This window comes from Thamnophis elegans, chromosome 2, assembly GCF_009769535.1.
Source record: "Thamnophis elegans isolate rThaEle1 chromosome 2, rThaEle1.pri, whole genome shotgun sequence".
Taxonomy (NCBI): Eukaryota; Metazoa; Chordata; class Lepidosauria; order Squamata; family Colubridae; genus Thamnophis; species Thamnophis elegans.
Genome location: NC_045542.1, coordinates 88,418,925 through 88,443,090, shown reverse-complemented (window position 1 = coordinate 88,443,090; position 24,166 = coordinate 88,418,925). Strand labels below are relative to the sequence as shown.

General features: G+C 37.5%; 1 protein-coding gene across 1 annotated transcript in view; it reads left to right on the top strand.

Annotated features, from left to right (window-relative positions):
• LOC116523961 (collagen alpha-1(XXIII) chain-like) overlaps positions 1-24,166 on the top strand; it is a 54,180-nt gene that overhangs the window by 23,164 nt on the left and 6,850 nt on the right. Inside the window, exons 8-22 of the mRNA XM_032239054.1 lie at positions 917-979; positions 2,081-2,143; positions 3,708-3,752; positions 4,905-4,982; positions 9,239-9,292; positions 10,821-10,865; positions 12,243-12,332; positions 13,923-14,012; positions 17,004-17,054; positions 18,343-18,402; positions 20,296-20,322; positions 20,987-21,013; positions 22,232-22,303; positions 22,388-22,441; positions 23,087-23,113. Coding sequence (XP_032094945.1) covers positions 917-979; positions 2,081-2,143; positions 3,708-3,752; positions 4,905-4,982; positions 9,239-9,292; positions 10,821-10,865; positions 12,243-12,332; positions 13,923-14,012; positions 17,004-17,054; positions 18,343-18,402; positions 20,296-20,322; positions 20,987-21,013; positions 22,232-22,303; positions 22,388-22,441; positions 23,087-23,113 — 846 coding nt within the window. The remainder of the gene's footprint in view (positions 1-916; positions 980-2,080; positions 2,144-3,707; positions 3,753-4,904; positions 4,983-9,238; positions 9,293-10,820; positions 10,866-12,242; positions 12,333-13,922; positions 14,013-17,003; positions 17,055-18,342; positions 18,403-20,295; positions 20,323-20,986; positions 21,014-22,231; positions 22,304-22,387; positions 22,442-23,086; positions 23,114-24,166) is intronic.

The following is a 24,166-nucleotide window of genomic DNA, read 5'->3' as shown; positions in this document are numbered from 1 at the left end:
GGTTAGTGACGCCTGCTTTAAAACAAAAAGCACTATTGGAATATGGGGACACAAAGCAAGTGGGCAATGAAATGTGCACAATGACGAATATTTGCAGATAACATTGTGATGTAAGTAAAAAAGGTTGGGGAAGGAGATTATAAGGTTGCAATGTACATTTCATCATTTTTCATATCATTGTGGTTAGGGATGAATGGCTATAAACAGCATTGAACATCTATAGGAATGAACAGCTGAGCTTGCAATTGCTCTTTGAGAAAAAGAATCTTTATTTTTGTAGCTAATTTCAATTTCATGAATATCTGTTGACTTGTCCATAATATTTGATTCTTAATACTTGTATTGATTGAGATACAAGTATACAAGATAATTTACAACTACTGGTATTTCAGGCAAAGTATATGAATCTACCTTAGTGACTACAATTGCAATTGGCAATTCCATGGTCACTAAGTAGAAAATCACTTGACCACAATGGATTTATCTTCTCACTTACCCTTAGGTCATTAAGTGAAACACCTTGGGCTGCGACATACAACTTCACTTCCACATTCTCCATTAACTCTGCTTGTTGCAAACTGGTCACGAATGTCCCATAGGCAATCATGGGACACTGCAACAGTCATAAATACGAGGATTGGTCACAAAGCTATTTGTTTTTATACTGTCCTAATTTCAAATAGTTGCTAAACAGGCAATCAGTAAGCAACGGCTACCTGTATATCACTAAAAATTTATATTTATTTGGCTAAGTGATAATTGGACTTTATTAATAGTTAAGCAAATATAACAGTTTGAACAAACAAGTTTGAACTGCATTTAGAATTCAGATGCAATGCAAATAAAATCAGTTATTTTAATATGATTATTATTATTATTCAAGTATTAATTGATACATGATTCTTTTTAAATTTAGGGAGAGACAGGAACTTCTGGGCCAAAAGGAGACAATGGGTTTCAGGGGCTGCCAGGGTCAAAGGTGAGCATCTAATTAAATAGCATCATGTGATTTGTGAACGTCCTGCATTCAGCTCAGGAATTGTCTGACCACCACTTTTAGATATTGCAAGCAAGCAAACATTACCCTAGGGAAGGACAGAGGCACAAATGGACTTCTGGAGCTCAAAGAGAATAAGACTAGCATGTGCTTTGCTTAAAAATTAATTTTTTCCTGGATTTCTTTTAAACAACCAGGATGTATTAGCCCAAATGGGGAAAAGATCTTGTTTCAAGTTGCTTCTTCAGACTGAAGTTAGAGAATGTTTTGAAATAGCAGCAGCTACCCTTTTGTTAAAAAAGAGTTTCTAATGGGGCAAGCTAATTTAATCATTTTAAAAAAATTATAAGATTATAGTGTTTATTTTTTATAAACCTCAGGTTCTTACTTTAGCTTTTACTTTGTACATTTTGTTGATTCCCTTGAATTCCTTTCGAATACAAGATGATGTTAAACCACTTCAAATGAAAGAGGAAAACAGATTAATGTATTCTGCTAAAGAACAGAGAGTTCTTTCTTTCTCTCTCTTTCGCTCCTCCTTTATTTGTTTATTTGTTTGTATCCTGCCTTTATTATTTTTACAAATAACTCAAGGTGGCAAACATGTTTTCCTCCTCCTGTTTTCCGCACAACAACAAACCTGTGAGGTGGGCTGGGTTGAGACAGAGTGATTGGCCCAAAGTCACCCAGCTAGAAATCACAGTCTCCCACTTTCTAGCCTGGTACCTTAACCACTAGGCCAACTGGCTCTCTTTTGCACTTTTATACAACATCTCTTTCCAAGGTGTTTAGAAGAGCAAGAAACATTGGCCACTATTGAAGAATAGGTGTAAACAGGCCACCCGAGCTCACAGGTATAGGATGCCTAGGATTAAATTAGTTAATTGATGCTTGAAAACAAATTTTCCATTTCAATTGCTCTTCTTGAAGACACATGAAGTCTGTAAGGCAGGTTATGCCCAGTGGTCTAAAAAAATGCAAACAAGCTACAGAACCAAAAGTGAAGAAAGGGAAAGGCTACCATAGCTGAATATTGACTTGTTTGACATCTGTTTTCCATTGTGCATCTTTCAAATGTTGCAGGGAGAACCAGGAAGCATTGGCGAAATGGGAGAAAAAGGCATAGATGGGCTACCAGGGCTGAAGGTAAGGGGAGCATGAGAAAAGCATGGTATGATTAGCACATCCATTGATTTTCATTCTGGAAATAGCAGAACAGTAAGACTACCTCTGGCATTGACATTATCCTTTCTCAACTATTCAGCCAGCAGGTATTTCTTTAACTTTCTCTTGCTGAAAGAAGAGACTAGAAAAAGGAAGCTGGCAATACCCAAAATAGAGATCTCTGAGGTGCCATTCACTTCTGTGGACAAGAAGAACCCATCAACCCATGGATGAATACTCGTCTTAATTTAATAAATAAACATTTAAGAGAGGGACCTGGCGTGCACTTACCTTTTCAGGCCTAGAAGAATCGCAGATTTTCTCAGCAGAAGGTGGCCCCACAAATAAGCTTGTGCCATTCATTCTTTAAAGATGATAACCTTGAATCACACCCAGAAAGAAACTGGGAGCCATTGCAGTTCACACAGCAGCAGTGTAACGACAAGCAATGGGATGCCCAGAACTCTCCATGCCATCATATTATTGGATCAATTGTAATTTCCATCTGGTCTTCAAAGACAGCCTCAAATAGAGCACATTGTAGTAATCCAACCAGGAAGTGACCAGAGCATGAAGGTCCAACCATGATCAAGGCCTCCCAGTCCAGGAATGAGTTCCACTGATACATAAATCAATCCATACAAAGCTCCACACACACACATCCCAGCCCCAGCCACAATTGCTACCTGTTGAGCAGAAGCCATGAATCTAGGAGGAACCCCAAGTTATTCACAGCTGGAGTCAAAGATGATGCCTCGTCGTATCTCCTCTGCCTTGCTGTGGTTGAGTTGAAGCCAATTCCTCCCCATCCAAACTCTTATACCCTCTATAGCCAGCACAGGACAGCAATTCTTGGTCAGCTGGGGGTGTCGATATATAGCTGTGGGTATCATCAACGTACGGATGATAACAAATCCAATTCCACTGGATGACCTCTCCCAGCAATCTCGTATAGATGTTAAATTTATGTATGTGTTTATTCTTTAAGTATTTGTTTATACAGAGTCAATTTAAGTCATCCTTGTGACTTGAATTAGTACTTGTAAATTGAATACTAAAGTTGATTATTGCTTGCTTTATGCTTTTAAGTGGAAGGAAATAGTACTTCAAAATGCCTGAAGGTACTGTCCTTTTAAATGTGGCAACATTCCTAATCTGTAACATTGAGATTACTGTCATGTTATCGTTTTGCTGTTTTGACATTTAATTTCAGGGTTATTTCAAACTGCTTGGATTTCCAGTCCTGTGATATACATAATCTTACATATTCAGAGGATTCAGTGTTGGCAGGAGGCTTGTGTGTCTTGAATCTGATCTGTCTGGTTTATTTTATAGTTAGATTATGTTGAAAGCTTTTAAAGCTGCTGTTGCTGCTAATATTGTGTTCCTCCAGAAGTCATATAAATCTATTTTTTCTTTAAACTAGGTGGGGAAAGTTACTCTCCAAATTTTCACTAAATTAAATCTCTTAATGGCTCAAATCAACACGGTCAATTTCTCTATCTTTTCTCTAAATTAATCTTTATTGTTTTTGTTCAATTTTCAGGGTGAGCCTGGTGAGAAGGGAGCAGATGGATATATCGGGCCAAGGGTATGAATTTCCTGGGGGGGGGGGTGGAGTTAGTGCCCTAAAATGTCACAATTTACCATTTCCCAATAGTTTAAATGGAACTGGGGCAAACATACAATATGGTAATTATGAACATTATTGCACAAACCTGTGTTTGGACCTGCACCCTAATTCAACTAAAAGTTATAATTAATATAAATGTTTTAGAGTTATGTTTTCAGGAAATTGTGTGGGACATATAAATATAAAGGATTACAACAAGTACCGGTATAATCTGTTTTGTAAATACATGTACTTTCAAATACACTATGCTTTCAAACAAGTACAATACTAAAATCATTTCCACTGTTATAGATTGATTAGAGCCTTACAGAAAAATAAGATAAATAATTTGAAGAACATATTACTTTCTCCTACAGCAAAGTTTTCCAACTTTACAAAGAGTAAATTGGGATTCTTCCAGTTCTACAGTTTTAGTTCATCTGAAACTGATTGGAAAAGACACTCCTTTTATTTCTCATAGCATTCAAATACTTACTAAATCCTCAGGGAGGACAATTGTAATAGATTGGGGAAGGGGGTATCAATAAAATCCCCCTCTTTTTCTCCATTTACAGATGCTTCTCCTGGATTAAAGAATTCTCCCTGAATGGAAAAGTGCAGTTAGAAACTATTATTAGTACCTTTCTGAGAGTTCACATCCTTGAACTTGCATATTTGTTGATTAACTTTCAAAATAGAAATCCCCCAAGGTAGTATATAACAAAAAGAACAAAACAATGAAAGAACATAATTAAGTTTCTTTCCCAGAAGAAATCTCAATTTCATCTTTGATGGTTCAAAGTTCACGTGATGATAAAAAGTTCTGACTAACAAAACAGTTTTAACAAAATGTTTTAAGAAGGACTTTAACATTTTATTATGGAAAGGACTTCTACAGCTGTATCAGCACTGTTGAAAAGGAGCTGGGCTTGATAATTAATTGTCTTTAAAAATAGCAAGATTGGGGTCAGGGCAGTCAACAGCTAGGCCTTTCTTGGGACTTTAGCAGTGTAGGTGATATTTGATTCTTCCTTACAGTGGATAATAATTTACTAAGGCATGCTAATAGTATGTGAATAGTAGAGTGTTATATCTGTTAGCGTGAACATTGCAATAATTTTATCTTTTTAGGGACCTCCAGGCCATAAAGGAGAACAGGGTGATACAGTAGTAATTGACTATGATGGTAGGATCTTGGAAGCTCTCAAGGTAACATGTGTGATATGATCATACTATTCTCTGAACTAATGAATTCTTTGTGTAAATAAAGGAGTATTATATATAAGTGGATGGATGGGTGGGTGGGACAGTGGGTAGGTGGACATAGGTGGTGCAGTGGTTAGAATGCAGTATTGCATGCTAAGTTTGCTGACTGCTGACTGCCAGCAGTTCGGCAAGTCAATTCTGAGTAGCTCAGGTTTGACTCAGCCTTCCATCCTTCTGAGGTTGGTAAAATGAGGACCCAGATTATTAGGGGCAATATGTTGACTTTGTAAACTGTTTAGAGAGGGCTGTAAAACACTGTGAAGTGGTATATAAGTCTAAGTGGTATTGCTATTGCTAGATGATACCCAGATAGATGGATAGATAAAAGATTAGATAGATAGATAGATAGATAGATAGATAGATAGATAGATAGATAGATAGATAGATAGATAGATAGATAGATAGATGAATAGACAGGCAGACAGACAGATGTTCCACAATTGGTGCTTTCCAGATATTCCATGATTGATAGTCACACTGGATGAAATAAGTTAAAAACTGTAGCAATGTTGTCAGATACATCGTATGCGTGTAAGATCATAAACCCATATAATGTTGTGCCCTGCTTCTCTCATTGACTAGTCAGGCATCTTTAGAAAAACTGTAATCAAAATATGAACACAAGCTATATTCTGTATAAGATTTAGTAAGATAACTCTGAAAGTGCACAAATATTCCATTAATCAATGCTTACAACAAAGGTAACAATATCCCCTCCTCCCGAGGGCTACATGTAATGGAAGTGAAACCTCATCGTACCAAAGAGAACTAGATCCCAATTGTCTCACATCTGCACTTGCACATCTTCAAGCATATATTTTTAGTTGCATCCATAGACCATTACCTATGCTAATGTAATACACATTGGTTCTCTAGTCTGATGAGTTGGGGCACACCAGGCCCTTCTCTACTACGTATTCACAGCTTGTACCAGTCTGATAAAAATCTTAATACTTTCCTTCTAGTGTTGTGCTGCTTGCTGTCTCATTGTTGTTTCTGAATTTGGAATAGCAGCTGCATTGCTTCCCAGATAGAATATAGTTGTTCCTAAGCACAATTACAGAAAAATTCAGTTCTGTTCTGGGAGTGAGGAACCTACATTTCCTCAGGATGACGAATACACAAGTAATATTAACAGGTGTTTGTTTACATAATAGATTGCAGTTTAGTAGTTACAGGAATAGAGTTTACATTTTTTCCCTTTCAGATCAATAGATAAAAGCAATGCAGTAACATTTCTGATAACAAGTTTGCACAGATTATACTATTTTCTATTGGGAGAAGGCCAGCCTTTGAAACTACTGTTTTAGCTGTGTCGAATACATTTGAAAACCATCCTAATTCTTTTATAACAGGCTGTGGGGAAACCCAAATTGACGGTAATTGTGGCGTGCCAGATGTTCACTTGGATTGGTTTGTTGGAATGGCCCAGCATGTGGCTTTTTTGCCTTGGATTTCTGGATTGTGATCATTAACAAAACTTCTGCTAAACATTTGGTTAATAAAACAGATCCAAATCTGAAGGGATTGTTTACTTTGGTTTGTATTTCTCTAGCTTACTGAAGTTTAGTGACTGATCCTACAGTCATTTTGATACTCAAGTAATTGGCAGTGCTTAATATGAGAAAGCTTTTTACTCATTACTCATGAAATTAATATTACTACTTAGTTTTGGCTTGACCAACGCCTGCCATTACATTAATCCAGTACAGCATTCTGATCTCTTGATACAGTCAACTCCCATTAACAGCCACCAACATAATTCAAGTACTAAACACTTGGAGGCATCATATTGGGGAAAGCTAAAACACCAGTTAACACTGCTTAGTTTTTATCATTTTAGATCAGGAAACTTGACTTTGTTTTAGTCAAAGGCCCAAAACGACTTTAGATTCCACCATACCAAAGATGGCAATTAGATAAAATATTCCCAATTTACATTTCAGTTGATAGTGAAAATCTGATTATTAGAACATACTCACTCTGACTTGTATTTTTGTTTTCAATAAGGGTAACTATGTGTTACCCTTACTGTGCGGAAAAAAAATAAATGCTTGAATAACTAAATTCTGTTTTCCACTATCCTTCTCACCAAAAAATCCAAGAATTTCCCATGACCAGACCTCAGAGACAAAAGGCATTATGATTTAGGTAACCTAGTTTCAGACAACAGTAGAACTGCTAGTCATGAACGCTTCTGACCATGACCAAATCGGGTTCCGACCAAACAATTTACAATTTTTTTTTCCTGTGGCCAATTTTTCCTTTTACAACTTTTTTTTAAAAGTGCCAAATTTCCAAAATTAGGTTCAGGTCATGACCAAATTGTGGAAGTTCCAAAGTTATGGAATGAACTATGGTCGTGACCAAAGGTTCTACTGTATTTTACATGAATAATCAGATTATCATGTGATTATTAGTTTGCACATCTATAGCCTATTTCATGCATGAATCACACATTCACAGCTGTTATCAGGAATGAGACTGCAATGGCCTTGTAATTTTTTTCTGTAGTGGCAAAACCTACATGCCAGCAATTACTCACACATGGGCTTCCATATGATGGAAATCCAGTTGTGTGAAAGCCTTTGGGCAAACAACTGTTCATAACAGGGGTGGGTTCCAGCAGCCGCTACTGCTAGTTTGCTCATGTTTGCGCGTGCATGCACAGTACTATAAAAATGCTTCTCCGTATACGCAGAAGCCAAAAACAAGATGGTGGTGCCTACAGTGCCCGCCACGAGAACCAGTTTGGAGCGTGACAGGCCTGGGTCGCTGTTGGTTCCAGCAACCCAGGCTGCCAAACCACTACCGGTTCGGCCGAACTGATCCAAACCAGTAGGAACCCACCATTAGTTCATAGGTAGACTTCTGTGCGTTTGAGTTATGAGGCAGCAGAGACTCCGGTGCCACTTCAGTCCTGATCATGCAAGCGTGATACATTGATTTGGTTTTATACAAGACTTTTTAAAATGCACATTACTCCCATACTTAATTTGTTCCCTGAATTAATTTGTACTGGAAGTTTTCAGGCATTGCATATTCAGTGTAATATGTCAAAAGGTGTATAATTGTTTGGATTAAATCCAAAAGTTTCCTTTTATCAATGGAAGGTGTATTTATCCAATAGAGGGCAGTCTTCAGAGTGAATTCTTCATGAGGAAAGCTAATTCACATTTCTTAATAAACTACAAGAACTTGTCACCTGCATGTATATTCATAGTGAACAAAATGAAATCTGTTCATACTTAGTGCTTTTATTCAGTGCTTCCTACACAAATGTTGCATATATGTTACTGAATTGATAAATTCAATTCCCAACACTTCAGCCACAATATATGATAAATTAAAATTAGGGAATTTTATTTTGAAAGGATAGCATTTAGTTTTTCTGAAAATAGATATTTTATATTAAAAAGTAAAAGACAATAATCATATTTAGTACACGGAAACAATTCATTTTGGGAACTACAGGTAATCCTTAACTTATGATGAAAATTGGGACTGTCACTTGTCTCTTTTAAATTTTTATTTTTATATATTTCAAATTTTAATATTTTATTTATACAACACCCAAAGTTCCTGTGGAAGATAGATGGGCAGGCTTAAAATTAATTAATAAATAAATACTTGCATCACTAAGCAAATTGTGCCCAATCATATGAGCCTCTTTTGTTGTAATCATTAAGCAAATCATCACAGTTCTCACTTCCAATGAGCTTGTCTGTTGAATGTCCAGCTGGGAAGGTCACAAATGGTAATCACATACCCCTGGAACACATAAGTGCAAAGACTGGCTTAAGTCAGCAGTGTCCTAGTTGAGTTTATATATTTGTATCTGTTGCTAGTTGAAGAGATTGAAAAAAGAAGGAAAACAAGATTTCCATGAAATGACAACTTGGAGATGTGTCATTATTGTTATAAGATAAATGGGCTCTTATCACCTCATAATACACGTAATGCAAGACTCAGTGAACAGAAATTATGTGTAAGCTTCCTTGCATTGTGGAATAAATTCCTTTCAGTTAAATATTTGATAGCCTACTCCAAAGACATTTCTGTGTATTATCATTGTTGCTTAAAATAACTGTTGCTTGTTTTCTAAAAGTTATTCAGTACATGATTATGTATAAATGCTTTATTTCTTAAATATTAACCATTAGCAACAGCAACTGAATCCTTCTTATTCTTTGTTTTAGGGGCCACCGGGGCCTCAAGGGGAACCAGGGCCTCAAGGCGCTCCAGGACCAAAGGTTGGGTCTCAGTTCCTTTAAAACAAAATATGTTGGTCTACAGCAAGGGTGCTAACTTTGCTAACTGGGGAATTCTGGGAGTTGAAGTCCACAAGTCTTAAAGTTGCCAAGGTTGGACACCCCTCTTCTACCTAATGGCCATTCAGCAGCACATTATTGATTCATATGGGTTATTCTATTAATGACATAATTCCTTTGAGATCAGTTCAGTGATGAGTTTTGAAGATTAACATGTAGCAGGCATCAGAAACTTTTGGGTTCATTTATATATTTTAATTTATAAGGTAATATGCATTAGGTTTCTCTATATGTTACTTGGATTTTAACAACAGTTGCTGATAGAGGCTCTTAATAGCTGTTTATTGAAGATCTAACAACTTACCTGAAAGATAGCAACAACAACATAACCGAAGTCTAGCAAATGTTACTTTATGCCCACCAAGATCTTTGTAGTTTGGGGGTGTTTTTTTGCTCCCTTGGACCTTGAAAGATTACCTTTGTTTAGAAGTTAGAGATGGAAGATATTTAAATTGAACTAAATTTAATTCTGAAATACAAAGTCATAAATTCAGGTAAGTGGACATGGAATTGTAAGTAAGTAAGTAAAATCTTTATTACGGTCAAAGACCAGCAATACACATTAGTTTTTACACTATATTAAAAAAATACTAACATTAAAATATAATTAAAAAGTATTGACATTAAAAGTGGATAATAACATAATGGTCCAAAGATTGCTAGAGATATGTCCAGATAATTGGTACAAGATGGTACTATACTTCTGTAGCCAATTTTTTTCTTATGGACATTGCAGCAGCACAGAACTTCGCCACTGCATACGTGGTAACCGGGTTAGTGTCCTGGAGGAGAAAGCCTAGATAAAAATGGTCTGCCCTCCCTGGCAATCTCTCTAATAAGGGGAGAATATGTGTAGACCTACAAGCTCTGTATAGCTCGCAGGGTAATAGAACATGTGAATTATCTTCCACTTCTCCTTTACCACATATACAAATGTGTTCTGCTATAGGTGTTCTCTTATACCTGCCCTGGAGGAGTGCTGAAGGAAGAATGTTAAATCTGGCTCTGAAGAAAGCTATTCTTTGTTTTGGGGAGATCAGGTCATTTAGATATCTTGCCGATTCACCCTGTTTAATTCTGTCCCTACTGTGGAGAGGCAACCTATTTAGTTCTTCGGGGAACTCCATGTCCCTCATTCTATTAATTACTACTTGCTTTGCTTGCTCAAAGCCTAGGGACATTAAGAATAATGGTGAGAGCCCGTAGGAGCCCAGCTTGTGATCAATTGTCTGTTTCCAGAGGGATGGGAAAGGACATGGAATTGCAATCTGAAGAAACTCGGTGCTTTAACTATAATATCCAGCTTTATTGACAGCTCTTCAGGCTTTAAGAATCGCTATTATACTTAGTCCAGGAAAATAAAAGTTATTTTGTAGAACTTAATTTGAACTGATATTTTATTTAGAATATCCCCTTTGTCCTAATTTATTCCTTTTCTTTAATACTTTAGGGGGAGCTTGGCTTGCCTGGTCCACCTGGAATTGATGGAGAGAGGGTATGTTTCAGGATTAATACGTTCACTATGAAAGTGTTTGGCTGAATTTATTTTGAAATAGAAAATTATTATTATTATGGCTACAGTTCTATAGTTGATTAGCTGTAAGTGCAGTGAATTAAGTAGTTAGCTAAGAGATTGCACTGTAATTGTCAAAGCTATTGAAACAGTCAGAATCTTCAAGGGTTTATTAGGAAATAAACTTTATTAATATAGGCCTGTTTATTTCTATTTTGAACAAACACTACTGACAGAAATAAACAAAAGGAGCAACATTTTTACTTGTCAAACTTCTCTCTCATTTTGTGAGGCCCAGCAATCAGATGTAATTTACATTTTTTTTAAAAGAAAATAAAACAAAGGAAGAAACACTGGAAGTTAAAGGTAGAAATCAAAAGACAAGCCTTCTTAAATAGAAGGTGTCATTATTATCCCTACACATATTTGGGGCTGACTGAATCAGGCAAGCTTTATCTGTATACACATTTATCCTATTAGAATCAGATATTCAAAATCATTTTAATAGAGTTGTGCAAAGTCTCCAAAAGAAGGCTTTCTGGAGACAGCTTGGTGCTCTTTACAAAGCAGCAAGCTGTGAAAAACAGATGTGGTTGTTTTGGTAATTTGAAGAGAGACACTTTATATTGTGCAGAAGCAAAGGATTTGCATAGCACTTCAGAATGCAGAGCCCTTACATTTCCTGAGCTATTTAGAGGTTTGATATATACAGTAAGCTACCATAGAGTTAAACCATTGCAGAATTGAATGTATCACCATGCCATTAAGATGTCTTTGAAGACATCTTGCAGAAGTAAATAATGGGAGTTTCACTAACTGGCTATATCATCCAAGAAGTAAATACTGAAAGTTCTACCAACAGGTTATATCATTCATTGGTCTCATGGGAAAAAGTGGCTTATATGCTGTAGGCTTGTAGTAGAGAAACAAGAACCCTACAGAGCAAAGGACAAATAGCAAAGCAAATATTTCTCTGCAACCTTGCTGAGAAGTGCAGTTCATCTTCTCCCAGAGTAAGTAATCCACTGAAAATTAATATCCCCTCCCCAACCATTATTGCTCAGCACAACAATGTAGTAACAACATCTGGTTTAGCTGCCTATCTGGCTCTTTATTAAGCCATTCCACAGTTATGGTCTCAGATTACAAATTTGATAATTAATTTTGTGTAGGAAAGTGTGTGATAACAGAATCTTGAAGAAATATTTTCCACTCTGAGAAATTTTGTTCTACTCTTTATCATTAGCATTTGATCGTAAACAGGGCTTTCTTCTGTAAGCAGGATTTAATGTCTCTCTGAGAAGTTCTGAAAACAAATCCTTTGAACTAAACCCTGTCTACTTTTGCTTTTTATGATAGGGATTGAAAGGGTCAAAAGGAGATCAAGGAAGCGCTGGACTAGAAGGACCGAAGGGAGAGATTGGCGAAGTGGGCATGATTGGTTTACCTGTACGTCTGTATCTAATTTTTTTCATTCAACTTAGTTGACAACCTCTAACACAGCATTTTTCAACTTTGACAACTTTAAGATGCCTGGACTTCAACTTCCGGAATTCTCCAGCCAGGATACTGGCTGGGGAAATCCGGAAGCTGAAGTCCAGCATCTCAAAGTTGCTAAGGTTGAGAAACACTTCTCTAATCACTCCATATCATTGAGGGACATCCCTAGAGGGGGATGGGACAAAGAATTTCTATCTCTGTCGGATTTGGGATTTTAGGGCGGGAAATATGCATGGAAGCAAAGTGATCTCATTCTCATCATTAAAACAATCCTAAAATCCAATGTTAGCCCACAATTGTGCCACTAAAGTATGGATATTCCTCACTCACTGATCATTCCTTCAGTGACTGTTTGAAGTTACAACAGCACTGAAAAAAGAAATTCACAACTGTTCCTCAAAGTTGCAGTTGACCTAGCACCCCCAGAGTCATGTTTATGATTTGGGTGTTGGCAACTGGACCACATTTTCGATCTCACAACATTCTGTATACATGAGATTGCCATTTGCAAGCTTCATAGTCCAACAAGCAAAGTCAGAGGGGAAGCCAGCAGGAAGTGGCAAGTCACGGTCATCTGAGGTTGCGTTTAATCACCCATGATGATTTGTTTAATAACTATAGCTGGTACTGACAGAACTGATGTTGTAAAGTCACTGTAGACACATGACACCATGCTGAACAATCATGCTGCTTAACAATGCTGGGCCTTATTGTGGTCAGTAAATGAGAATTACCTATACTGTGATTTTGATAAATTATTGCAATGGCAGATTTTTGCCTCTCTTTTTTGGGGGGAGGGGCTTTTTGTTTAGCACCAAGTGGTAGAATCTCCTCATTGAAGTTTTTAGACAACAGAGGCAGGGATTTTGAGTGACCAAGGCTCCTTCAGTTTTCAGTATTTTTCTCTTATAGAGAGACAGCAGCTGCTGCTATTCTCAGTTTAAGAGCAGGAATTTTTGCATTTCATGTATTTTATTCTTAAGGCTCTGTTTTGGTACTCAGGTTTTTTTTTATTCCACTCCTAATAAAGTCAATACCATCTGGAGGAGTTCCAAAAATTATTTTGTAAGAAGCATACATTACAGTCTCATTTCCCCCTCTCATTTTCCCCTTTCTCAATCCAAATTCCTGAGATTGATTGATTGATTTGATACAAAAACTTTTCTTTTTGCAAATCTGCAATATAATTTGAGCACACTATTGTATCCCTGTGGCCCATCAAATATATGTATATATATAATGGGATTCTGGAAAAAAATGGCAGTGGTAGATACAGGTTCTTTTTTGAATAGCTGGAGAATACTTTGTATTAGGCTGCATTAGTAATTTATTCCAGTTTAAAGGAACTTTTTAAAGGTTATCTTCCAGATATATGTATGTAATATATTGCTTGATATTTCCTCTTCAAAATCTCTCCAGCTAATCCCCCCAGTCTTTTTCAGGGAGGGACTTAGAACATCTCAGAGGGAAATGAATGGTGGTGAGATAAACTGTTTGGTCAATTAATAGTGTGTCATACTTTTGTTTCATAACTTACAGGGCCCCAAAGGATTGAAAGGAGAGCAAGGAAACCCTGGAGTAATGGGACAGAAAGGAGAGAGAGGAGAAATGGGATTATCTGGTCCATCGGTATGGTCTGACTTCAATAACAACTTGGGTTTTTTGTCAAAGAGTAGCTAATATATGGCTGCTTATTATAGTAATCTGTAGTAGAACAAGCCTTTTTTTTTACTGATGAATTCTATAGATCAGGAGCTTTTGAACTTTTGCTAAGGAAACCACCCTGAGAAACTATTACCATAGTTATACAGACTGCTAGGACAGCCATCTTTTCAAGATGTTCCTCTTAATTATATTACACCTCTCTCTGTTTCTTTTTCTGACTCACATATTCAACATATTCAGGCACTATCCAATCAGCTCCCCCCCCCCTTGCCAGCCATTTTAAGAAGGGTTGTAGAAGAAGGGGAAATATGTGAGACTCCCCCTGAACAATTTTTGCTTTTTGGACTAAGGGAAGCTTACCATATTTCCCTTTCCTCCTAGCTATATGACAAGTGCCTGGGAAGTCAGAAGATCCAGGCATTTCAATGGGTACAAACATTTATTGCAAACTTTAGCTCTCTAGAAGAATCTGAACTACTAATGGACCAAGCAATTTGGCAGTAGATAAGAGTCAATGGAATTCAAGGTGGGCTGGACTTAGATCTCTTGTGGGCGCAAAGGGACTGAACCAGTGGTGGGTTCCAGATCCTGTTCCAACCAATACGGTTGGAACGGGCCCGGCGGCATCTACGTGGATGCATGCAGCGCATGCGCACAGCGTGTGCATGCGTCTTAGCACCTCTGCAAGCTTCCGCGGCACTCCAACTGCTCTGCAGAGCGCCGCACAGACACTGTACGCACCATACACGTGCGCGGAAGTGCGGAAGCCTTAAAAGACAGGTAAGGAGCTCGGGTGGGCAGGTGGAAAGGTATCCGGTGCTCCGGGCAAGCTCCGGTATGCCTGTACTGGGGTGTACCACCCACAACCCACCACTGGACTAAACTGATGATGTGTTTGACCCTTCCTCAAGCTCAGTCTGGTCATCGCCTACACTATACTTCTCAAAGCTTGATTGGAGGAAGGATGAGGCCATAAATACTGTATGGTGTATTTCTCACTGACATTAGTGGCACAAAATCCTAAACATAACTTTGGATTAGGTAAAAAACATAGGTAGTAATCCTAAGGCTAAATATCATCTGAAACACATAGGTTGTCCATTTATAACTGAGGCTTTAGTTTGAAGCTTTTCAGATGAACTACTTAATACACAACAATAATTCTGTTCTACTATTATGATGAAACTTCCAGAATTTATACAATCCTCCCTTTAATGCCATTCTTTTTTTTTGTTTTAAGTCATCTATATTTCTTATAAATTGATCTTGGCACACAATTGAATTAGAATCCACGTTTTCTTTCTCTTTTCTGTTCCAATTATAAAATAAGGCCAGATTTGGTAGTAGAAGTGATCAATGTAAAATTTGGAATCAAGCCACAACCATAAAAGGAACATTCCTCAATACAGGAGATGTTTTGAAATTTTTGTGGCTTAAAAATGTATAAATGTCAGACATATATTTGTTTACTTCATTTATTTGTTTAATGTACTGTATGTGACTGCCCATCACAAGTACGTGAACCAAGGCAGCTAACCATTAAAACAATAAATAAAATTATAAATAACATATATAGCAGTCAAGCAAGTAACCTACATATTACATGAACACCAACAATCCTCCCAGTTTGCACAAACAAGAAATGGATTCACTCACATCCATTTATATTTATATTTAATATTTTTTTTACTTGAAAACGTTATGGAAATACACATGCATATTGGATTTGGATGTACCAGAGGTGGTATTCAGCAGGTTCTGACCAGTTCTGGAGAACCGGTAGCGGGAATTTTGAATAGTTCGGAGAACTGATAAATACCACCTCTGACTGGCCCCACCCCCATCTATTCGCTGCCTCCTGAGTCTCAGCTGATTGGGAAAGAATGGAGATTTTGCAGTAACCTTCCCCTGGAGTGGGGAGGGAATGGAGATTTTACAGGATCCTTCCCCTGCCACGCCCACCAAGTCATGCCACGCCCACCAAGCCATGTCTACAGAACTGATAGTAAAAAAAAATTGAATCCCACCACTGGGATGTAGGTAATACTAACTGTATTGGCATCACATATAGTATTTTCTTTCTAATAAATCAGTTTTCAGTGAAACCTCTTGTTAGATATTACGTCAGTACATTTTATACTGACTACTTCAGTTTTCCACTCTTCATATGTTAATGTTTTGATAAAAGCCACTACAAAGAGGAACTATGTTAAAGTTTATATAAATATGTCAATGTATTTGTAAATGATAATAAATCTTCTACCCTAGAGAGCCATATGCCTTAAGATGAGTGAAATAGCTATGCAGCTATGGGGTTTGGCCCACCCCAGTGTTGGTTCTAGTTGGCCAAAGAAACCATTTGATTACTCCTTATCATCAGACCATCTTTGCCATTCACTGTGGAGACATGACTCCCTTGCTGATAACAGTATATGTTAGAGAGGTTTTCTCAAACTATATAATTATCTGGTTATGGATATGAGAGTCAAGAGGAAAGCAATCTTTCAAAAAAAAACTTCTGCTAAGTCTAATTGGAAAATCAGCTCAAATAACACTTCCAGCGAAAGCAAAGTGACTTGTCTTCCTTTATCTAGAATTAGAGGGAAATGGCTCAGCAGTTAAAGAAACTGAGCTTGTCAGCAGGAAAGCTGTCAGCCCAGGTTTAAAACCTGAGCACCATACAACAGGGTGAGCTCCTATTACTTGTTTTAGCTCCTGCCCAACTAGCAGTTTGAAAGAATGCAAATGCGAATAGATAAATAGGTACACTTCGGTAGGAAGCTAACAGCATTCCAGGTGTCATATGACTATAGAAATGTCAACATTGGCTCCCTCGGCTAAGAAACAGAGATGAGAACTGCCCCCTAGAGTCAGACAGGGGGAAGCTTTATCTTTACCTTTATCTTTATCTAGAACTATTCTCAGATAACATTATTATTTCTTATTACTGTTTAGGGAATTGATGGCCCTAAAGGAGAACCTGGGACACCCTGCGAGCAAAACCTTGTAAGTTGTCAGCAACTGACTATATACTTGCCAAATATCAAGTTACTACCAAAATATGCCAAGATGCAAAATTAGTGTCTTGTTATAAAAGCAGTAATCTAATTTTCTATAATAAACATAATTTTTATGCTTTTTCTGAGCATGTGATCAATAAGGTAGCTCTAAAAAAGTAAAATATACAGTTAAAATGTAATTAAAATTCATGTAGAATTATTAAAATGATCACTCATTGGTTTCACAAGAGCCGAGGTGGCACAGTGGTTAGAGTGCAGCACTGCAGGCCACTTCAGCTGACTGCTAACTGCAGCTCGGCGGTTCAAATCTCACCCGCTCAGGGTTGACTCAGCCTTCCATCCTTCCGAGGTGGGTAAAATGAGGACCCAGACTGTGGGGGCAATATGGTGACTCTGTAAACCGCTTAGAGAGGGCTGAAAGCCCTATGAAGCGGTATATAAGTCTAACTGCTATTGCTATTCACTGAGTCTTCAGGGCATTTAAGGGTATTTTCATATCTGGAATCAAGTCATTTATATGGAAATTGTTCATTTAAGTTGGATGGCAAGGCTGCTTACATTTGAAAAATAGTTTAAGATCATAACATAAAGCTGAAGATAACCACCTCTCCAGAGCTTGTACGATTACAATCCTTATGGCTGTAGTTACCAGATACAGAGAGGCTAAGGAGCCATATATTCCGGTATTTTCCACAAGGTGGTAGATGTTTTAAACTGCAATATAGCTTTAAGGTAGGAAGCAGTATATGTTACTTACTCCCAAATAGCAAGTGATTGCATGTGATAAATCTTCAACAGTCTTGGTTAGAAAGTACTTCAAGACCCACATGAAGGTAAAACACCAGAAGTTGCCCATCTCTGATGCACAATTGCTTCACATATATGAAACTCCTGTCTGGATTGCTGTTTGCAATGATCCTACATTTCTGCTGTTTTCTGGAAGCCTTTATTGCTGAGTAGTAGAACTTGCACCTATTGAGTATTTCAGGAAAAATGTACCCAGAAACAGTGCATGATATTATAGTAAAATTGCAATTCTAGGAGAAGAGACGGATACCCTTAAACCTGTAAAAATGTGATGCATCACGGGGATACATGGTTTGCAGAAAACACTATACTGTAGCCAGACTCACTCTTTAGAAGAATAATTTTAAAATATTTTCCCCATCTATTAATTGCTGTGCTTTTTCCAATAATGACATCCCACTTTTCATTTTGAATTTCTTCATGTGTGGTTTTACAGTTCAGATTTGTAATGTCATTTACATGTGCAGATCATACCTGAACCAGGGCCTCCTGGTGTGCCAGGTCTACCGGGTCTACCAGGTCCTATGGTAAGTGTTACCAGAATCCTTTTCATGCAGAAGTAGCTTGGCTGGGCTATTGCAACTCTGCAGTTTATGTGACACACACACACACACACACACACACACCAATCATGCAGATCTCTTTGAATTTTGGGGGGAAAAAATCTTTGATGAGCATTGCAAACATTTACAGATAGTACTCGAGTTACGTCCATTCATTCAGCAACCCTTCAAAGTTATGACATTGCTAGATGAATGATAGTTACAACTGGCCCTCAAATTCTGGCCAGTGCAATGCGGTCATGTGATCAATTTTGGAGCACTTAGCAACCAGCCCACATTTACAGCAGGTTGCAGGATCCCATGGTCACTTTCTCCTGCCCTGTGTGAACTGCTTCTACTTCAAGTCCCCCCACCTGCCTATCTCTCGCCATATCTGACTTTTAGGCCACCCTGCTTGGCTTGGCTACCTTTGCCACCCTCCTCCTCTGTCGCTGCCTCCTGCTGACCTTCGTCATCTTCTTCCCCCACTGCTGATCTAAGTTCCAGGGGCTGGACAAGGATGCATCCTCAGGATACACACAGTGAGTGCCACAGTGGTGCTTCATCTGTCAAAGAGAGCTCACCAGGTCCAGCCAGGGAGGATGCAGCAAGACATAACTGGCAGAGCATGACAGCGGGCAGAGCTGCCCCGTCTTCTGCTTCAAGGAGCAATTACCCATAGACCATGAAGAGGACAGTGCAATGGGCCAAAGAGGCAGCAGCAGTTCCCTGGGCAAAGATGGCAGTTGTTCAGGAGATGCTTTTTGTGTGATGATGGAACTGAAAGAAGTAGTGGGATGAGGGCTTCACAGAGGCACAGCACGCACTCCTCAGATCCTTCTTAGGAAACTGGCCTGTAGACTTCAGGAAGGGGTGATGGCAATCTCAGTGTCAACAGAGCATACACACAGACCCTCTGTTTGCTCAGCCCAGCCTTCTTCCTGCAAGGCCTTGCAACTTCTGACATGAGCTTAACTACTGCTTCACTTACTAATGGAAATTCTAGTCCCAATTAAAGTCATAACCCAAGGATTACTTATGTAGTGTTTAAAGACTTTCCTGAATAAAATGCCTATTTATTTTCTTGACTATTGGGCAAATGTAGAATGATACCCTCAACATTTGGGACCCAAACCCACCTTTAACATGTGCTTGTTTGTTTGTTTGTTTGTGTGATTATGAAGCTAAACCATAGACTCATGCCTTGGCTTAGAAATATAACTAAATATTTATTAGCAGTTTTCCATGTATCTGAGAGATAAAATTAAGGGAGAGATTAAATCCGGACCATACCCACTCTGATGGCCTTCAGGAAAGCCATAAAAACTTGGCTGTTCCGGCAGGCCTGGGGCTGTTGACCTCATTATTGAGGTCCGGCCCCGACTAGAATGAATTTGATGGATGATTGTTGTTTTAAATTGTATTGTTTTTATGGTTTTTTTTATATTTTGTTTGTAAGCCGCCCAGAGTCCTTTGGGATTGGGCGGCATACAAAAGTTATAAATAAATAAATAAATAAATAAATAAATAAATAAATAAATAAATAAATAAATAAATAAATAAATAAATAAATAAATAAAATGGAATAGTTTTGATTACAAGGTAACATATTCCTGCATACCAAAGTAACAAACATTTAGAACTGCGTTTTTCATATTCGGTATTGATAATAACATTAATATTAACAGGAATGAGTAATAGGGCCCCACAAATGTTGATATACAACTACTCTGTTCCCAGCGAGTATAGGTTATCTTGAAAATGTCTGGAATTGGTTGGGGAAATTCGGCTTTGTAATGCTGACATTTTGAGTACAAATGTTTCAAACCTCCAATATTATTTTAGAATGTTTTACAAATGAATACTTGTTGTCTCTAGGGTCCTCAAGGAATACAAGGACATAAGGTGAGTCCTTAATTGTTAAACCTGGGACAATAGTACATATATTTCCACTAATATGTGTCACGTTAATAGCCATTATTACTTCATTTTATTTATTTATAAAATTCCCAAAGGAATATAACTTGCTGAGATATTTTCCTTTCATCATCCTTTCTATGAGTCTATAATTTCTGCACATAGGTCACACTCCATTCTCTCCATCAAGAACACCCTTTAAAGTTGCTACTTGGAGACCCTGTATATGTATGTATCAATAGCAGTACATGGCGCTAAACTCTGCAGGCCACCTAGGGATCCAGTTTTTATGACCAAGCTCTGCATCCTATCCTGGAGCAGTGTTATAGATTATCTAATAACATGACTTCAAAACTCATTTCTAGCTTTCAAACCCAGATGGTCTACAAAACCTATTTGGAATAGTTCAATTTTTAGTCTCTTCTGAAAATGAATCAAAGTGTGGGAAAGTATTATCTCAACAGTGAGGCTGTTCCAAAGAACAATGAAAAAACATCTTTTCATTCCACGTAATCTTCTACTGCACTGAATCGCCTTCAATAAGAGGGGACACAAGTGGATTACTAATATAAAAATCTGAAGATTTTTATTAGCTATAAACCTATAGCTTTAAAAAGGCCTTATTTTGAAACGTTCTATTGTTATCTTACAGGGCCCTCAAGGAAGTCAAGGACAAAAGGTGTGTCATAAAAAGTTTTAATCTGTTATTGCTAAAAACTGTTCTGTTTTTTCTGTTTGTAACCTTCAATGAGTTGAAACAGTGCATCACAGAGCAAATACTTTGCCTCCATCGCAGCAGTGCCACCAGCAGCTTCAATCACGAAATTGTGATTTATTTATTTTTTATACTCCCTGGCAGCTTCCCATCAGCAAAGTCACTGGAGAAGACAGCAAGAAGTTGGAAGTCATTCTCACTCCTTTTTTGCCTGCTCATAGTCAATCTTTCTACCTCTATATTGACAAACAAAGACATAACAGATCATATGTTGTCTTATATATTTTATAATTGTAAAGTAGATCTTGGATGAAAGAAAACGATAGGCATTGAGAAGTTAATTGACAACAGAACATTGATTTGAAGAAAAAGTAGGCAGGCTATACAAGTATAAAATATTTTATTCAGATGATCAATTCTGGTTATGGATTTAGAAAGTGGAATCTATAGCAGTTTATTTCTTTGATAAAACAACTTTTGCAATAAGTTTTCAAAGACATTGTTCAAGAAGTCTATGGAAACATTCACCTGAATCAGGAGGAATCAAACTGGGGGAAATACATCCCATAAAAATCTAATTTCAACCTGTTCCGATGCAGATACCTCAAAATCACTGTATATTTAGCCTACTGTTTTGAAAGCAAGCATTAGGCACATCTCATTGTACATATTTACAAAGGAGTCTTTGGTCAGCAAATTCTAATGTTTTTCTCTAAAGAAGGCTTTCAGTTCTACACTGCTAGGGAGCACACCTTACATTTGCTTATTTCCTACTAAACAATCTTGAAATGTACTAAATGTTGGAAATGCTAACAAACATTGTGGAATGACTTTCTCAGGTGTCGGTTGAACAGAAACACATTGATTTATACAGGACTTTCTCTACTGACTATATGGAGATTATTTTTGTTGCTTTTTTATTGGGGGGAGGTGTTTTTAGTTTAAGTGAGGACAAAATATTAATTGGCATGAATTAGTTTCAATAGTAATTTTTTCAAGGTACATTGTTATAACATGAAACATGTTTCTTAAAGACTATACTATCTTACATTTCCCTTGAGAAAAGTGGGTGCCATGGAACTCTGTGCAAACGCAACTGATTTATGAAGCAGACGTAAAACAGGTTATTAAATAGCGTGTGATTATTTGAAAGTCTAATCAAAATACTTGTTTTCCTTTAAGGGCTCAGATGGCTCAAAGGGTGCAAAAGGTGAAAGTGGCCACAAAGGTGAAAAAGGACCCCCTGGACCACATGTGAGTAAGAGAGCCTTATGAAACCCGCCCAGTAGAGCAGAGGAGATATTCCCAAACCTTCCTGATAATTTTCATTTTCTCTAGGGCCCTCCTGGCACTCCTGGACTTATTGGTTTACCAGGTACCAAAGGAGAGAAGGTAAGAACTGAACATTTTTTTAAAAAAAAGATCATTAAAACGCATTGCTCGTTTTTAATGTACTATAAAGTCACTTAAATTTTGGATATATTTAGCATACCATAACAGATTAAATCCTTCGGTCATGAAAGAGCATTGGGCATTTGATTCTGTCCAAATTCTTGTATATACCAGCAGGATCTACATTTTTAGAAAGAAGGCTGCTCTCTCTCTCTCAGGGAAGCAAACAGTTGTAGAAGGGACAACACCGATTTTCTTAAGTTTAAATTCAGGGATGCATTTTAGCCAGGTTGCCTAAATCAAATATAAGAGGAAATCTGCTATCTGGGTTTATAATTTTAAAAAAGAATCTACAAAAATAATTAAAAACCTTTTATTATGTTTGCTTTGTTTTTGCCCTGCCAAAATGACCGATGAACCTAAACTTATTCTGAATAAGGGTTTGCATTGTCCTAATACAGTACATGAATATTAGTAGGAGATAGATAGAATATTGCTTAATTCTCTCATTGAAGCTAAATCTACTAATACCCCTGGATTTGTTATTTTTTAAAATATAAATGATAGGCTTAACGTAACCCAGTTAATGTTCCATTCCACTGTCATCTTATCAATGTTCTCTATTTCTCCTTTTTAATAATGCAGGGAAAGCCAGGGGAACCAGGATTAGATGTAAGTAATCAGTAATTTACCTACACAGTGTCTTTAGTATGGACCAGTGGGGAGGGTGGAGAGGGTATGATTATGCATGAGTGGCTAACAAGTGCACATGTGTGCAGCTCCATTTACGCAATGGTGTACACACACGCATACACCATTCATGCAAATGGAGTGCGCATGCACAACGTGCCCACTGTTTGTGCAAATGAGGATGCATTATGCTGGCCCACTGTTTCTGTGGCCCGGTTGCAAATAGCCCAGAAGTTAGGGACCCCTGATTTACATAACCATTGGTTTGGTTAACAACTGTGGTGTTTGCTTAATGATTGCAGATTTGCTTAAGGACCACTGCAAAAAAGCTCGTAAAATTGGGTTGGTCACATGACTGACCTGTTTTATGGCCATTGTAACATATGACAATAATGGGCAGGCGTCATTATGGTCGTAAGTTGAGGAATTCCTATAATGCAGTCAAGACCAGAATCATGTTATTATAGAAATGACTAGTTTATGCTACTATGTAAAAGTAAAAAGTTGAGGTTTGATGTTACTAGTTTGTTCTATTGCACCACAGGGAGTAGAAGTCAATGCCTTTTCTTTCTTTTTCCCCTCACTTTCTACAGCTCTCCTTTCCCTTTTCTCTCCCCTATCTTTTCTAGTATTTTCTTTTGTATTTTATATTATAAATGATTCAAAGTACAGATTGTGCAAAGAAGCGGAAGAAACAGTACATCATATACTCAGCTCATGCAAGATCACGCAAACTGATTAGAAACAATGATGTAATATACTTGTCAAAATGATTCACTGGAACATCTGTAAAATACTATCTGCCTGTAATGAAAAACTGGTATTTTAAAAAGTGATCAAAAATGAGCAGGTTATAATATTGTGGGATTTCTTAATACAAACTGATATAATTTTGGCTCATAACACACCAGATTGAACTGAAGTTGAAAAGGAAAAAGTATGGTCAATTGATATGGTAATATTAGGGAATAGTAGAGGAAGACAAAGAATTGGAGATCACAAAATATCAAGATTTGAAAATTGAAATTGAAAGAT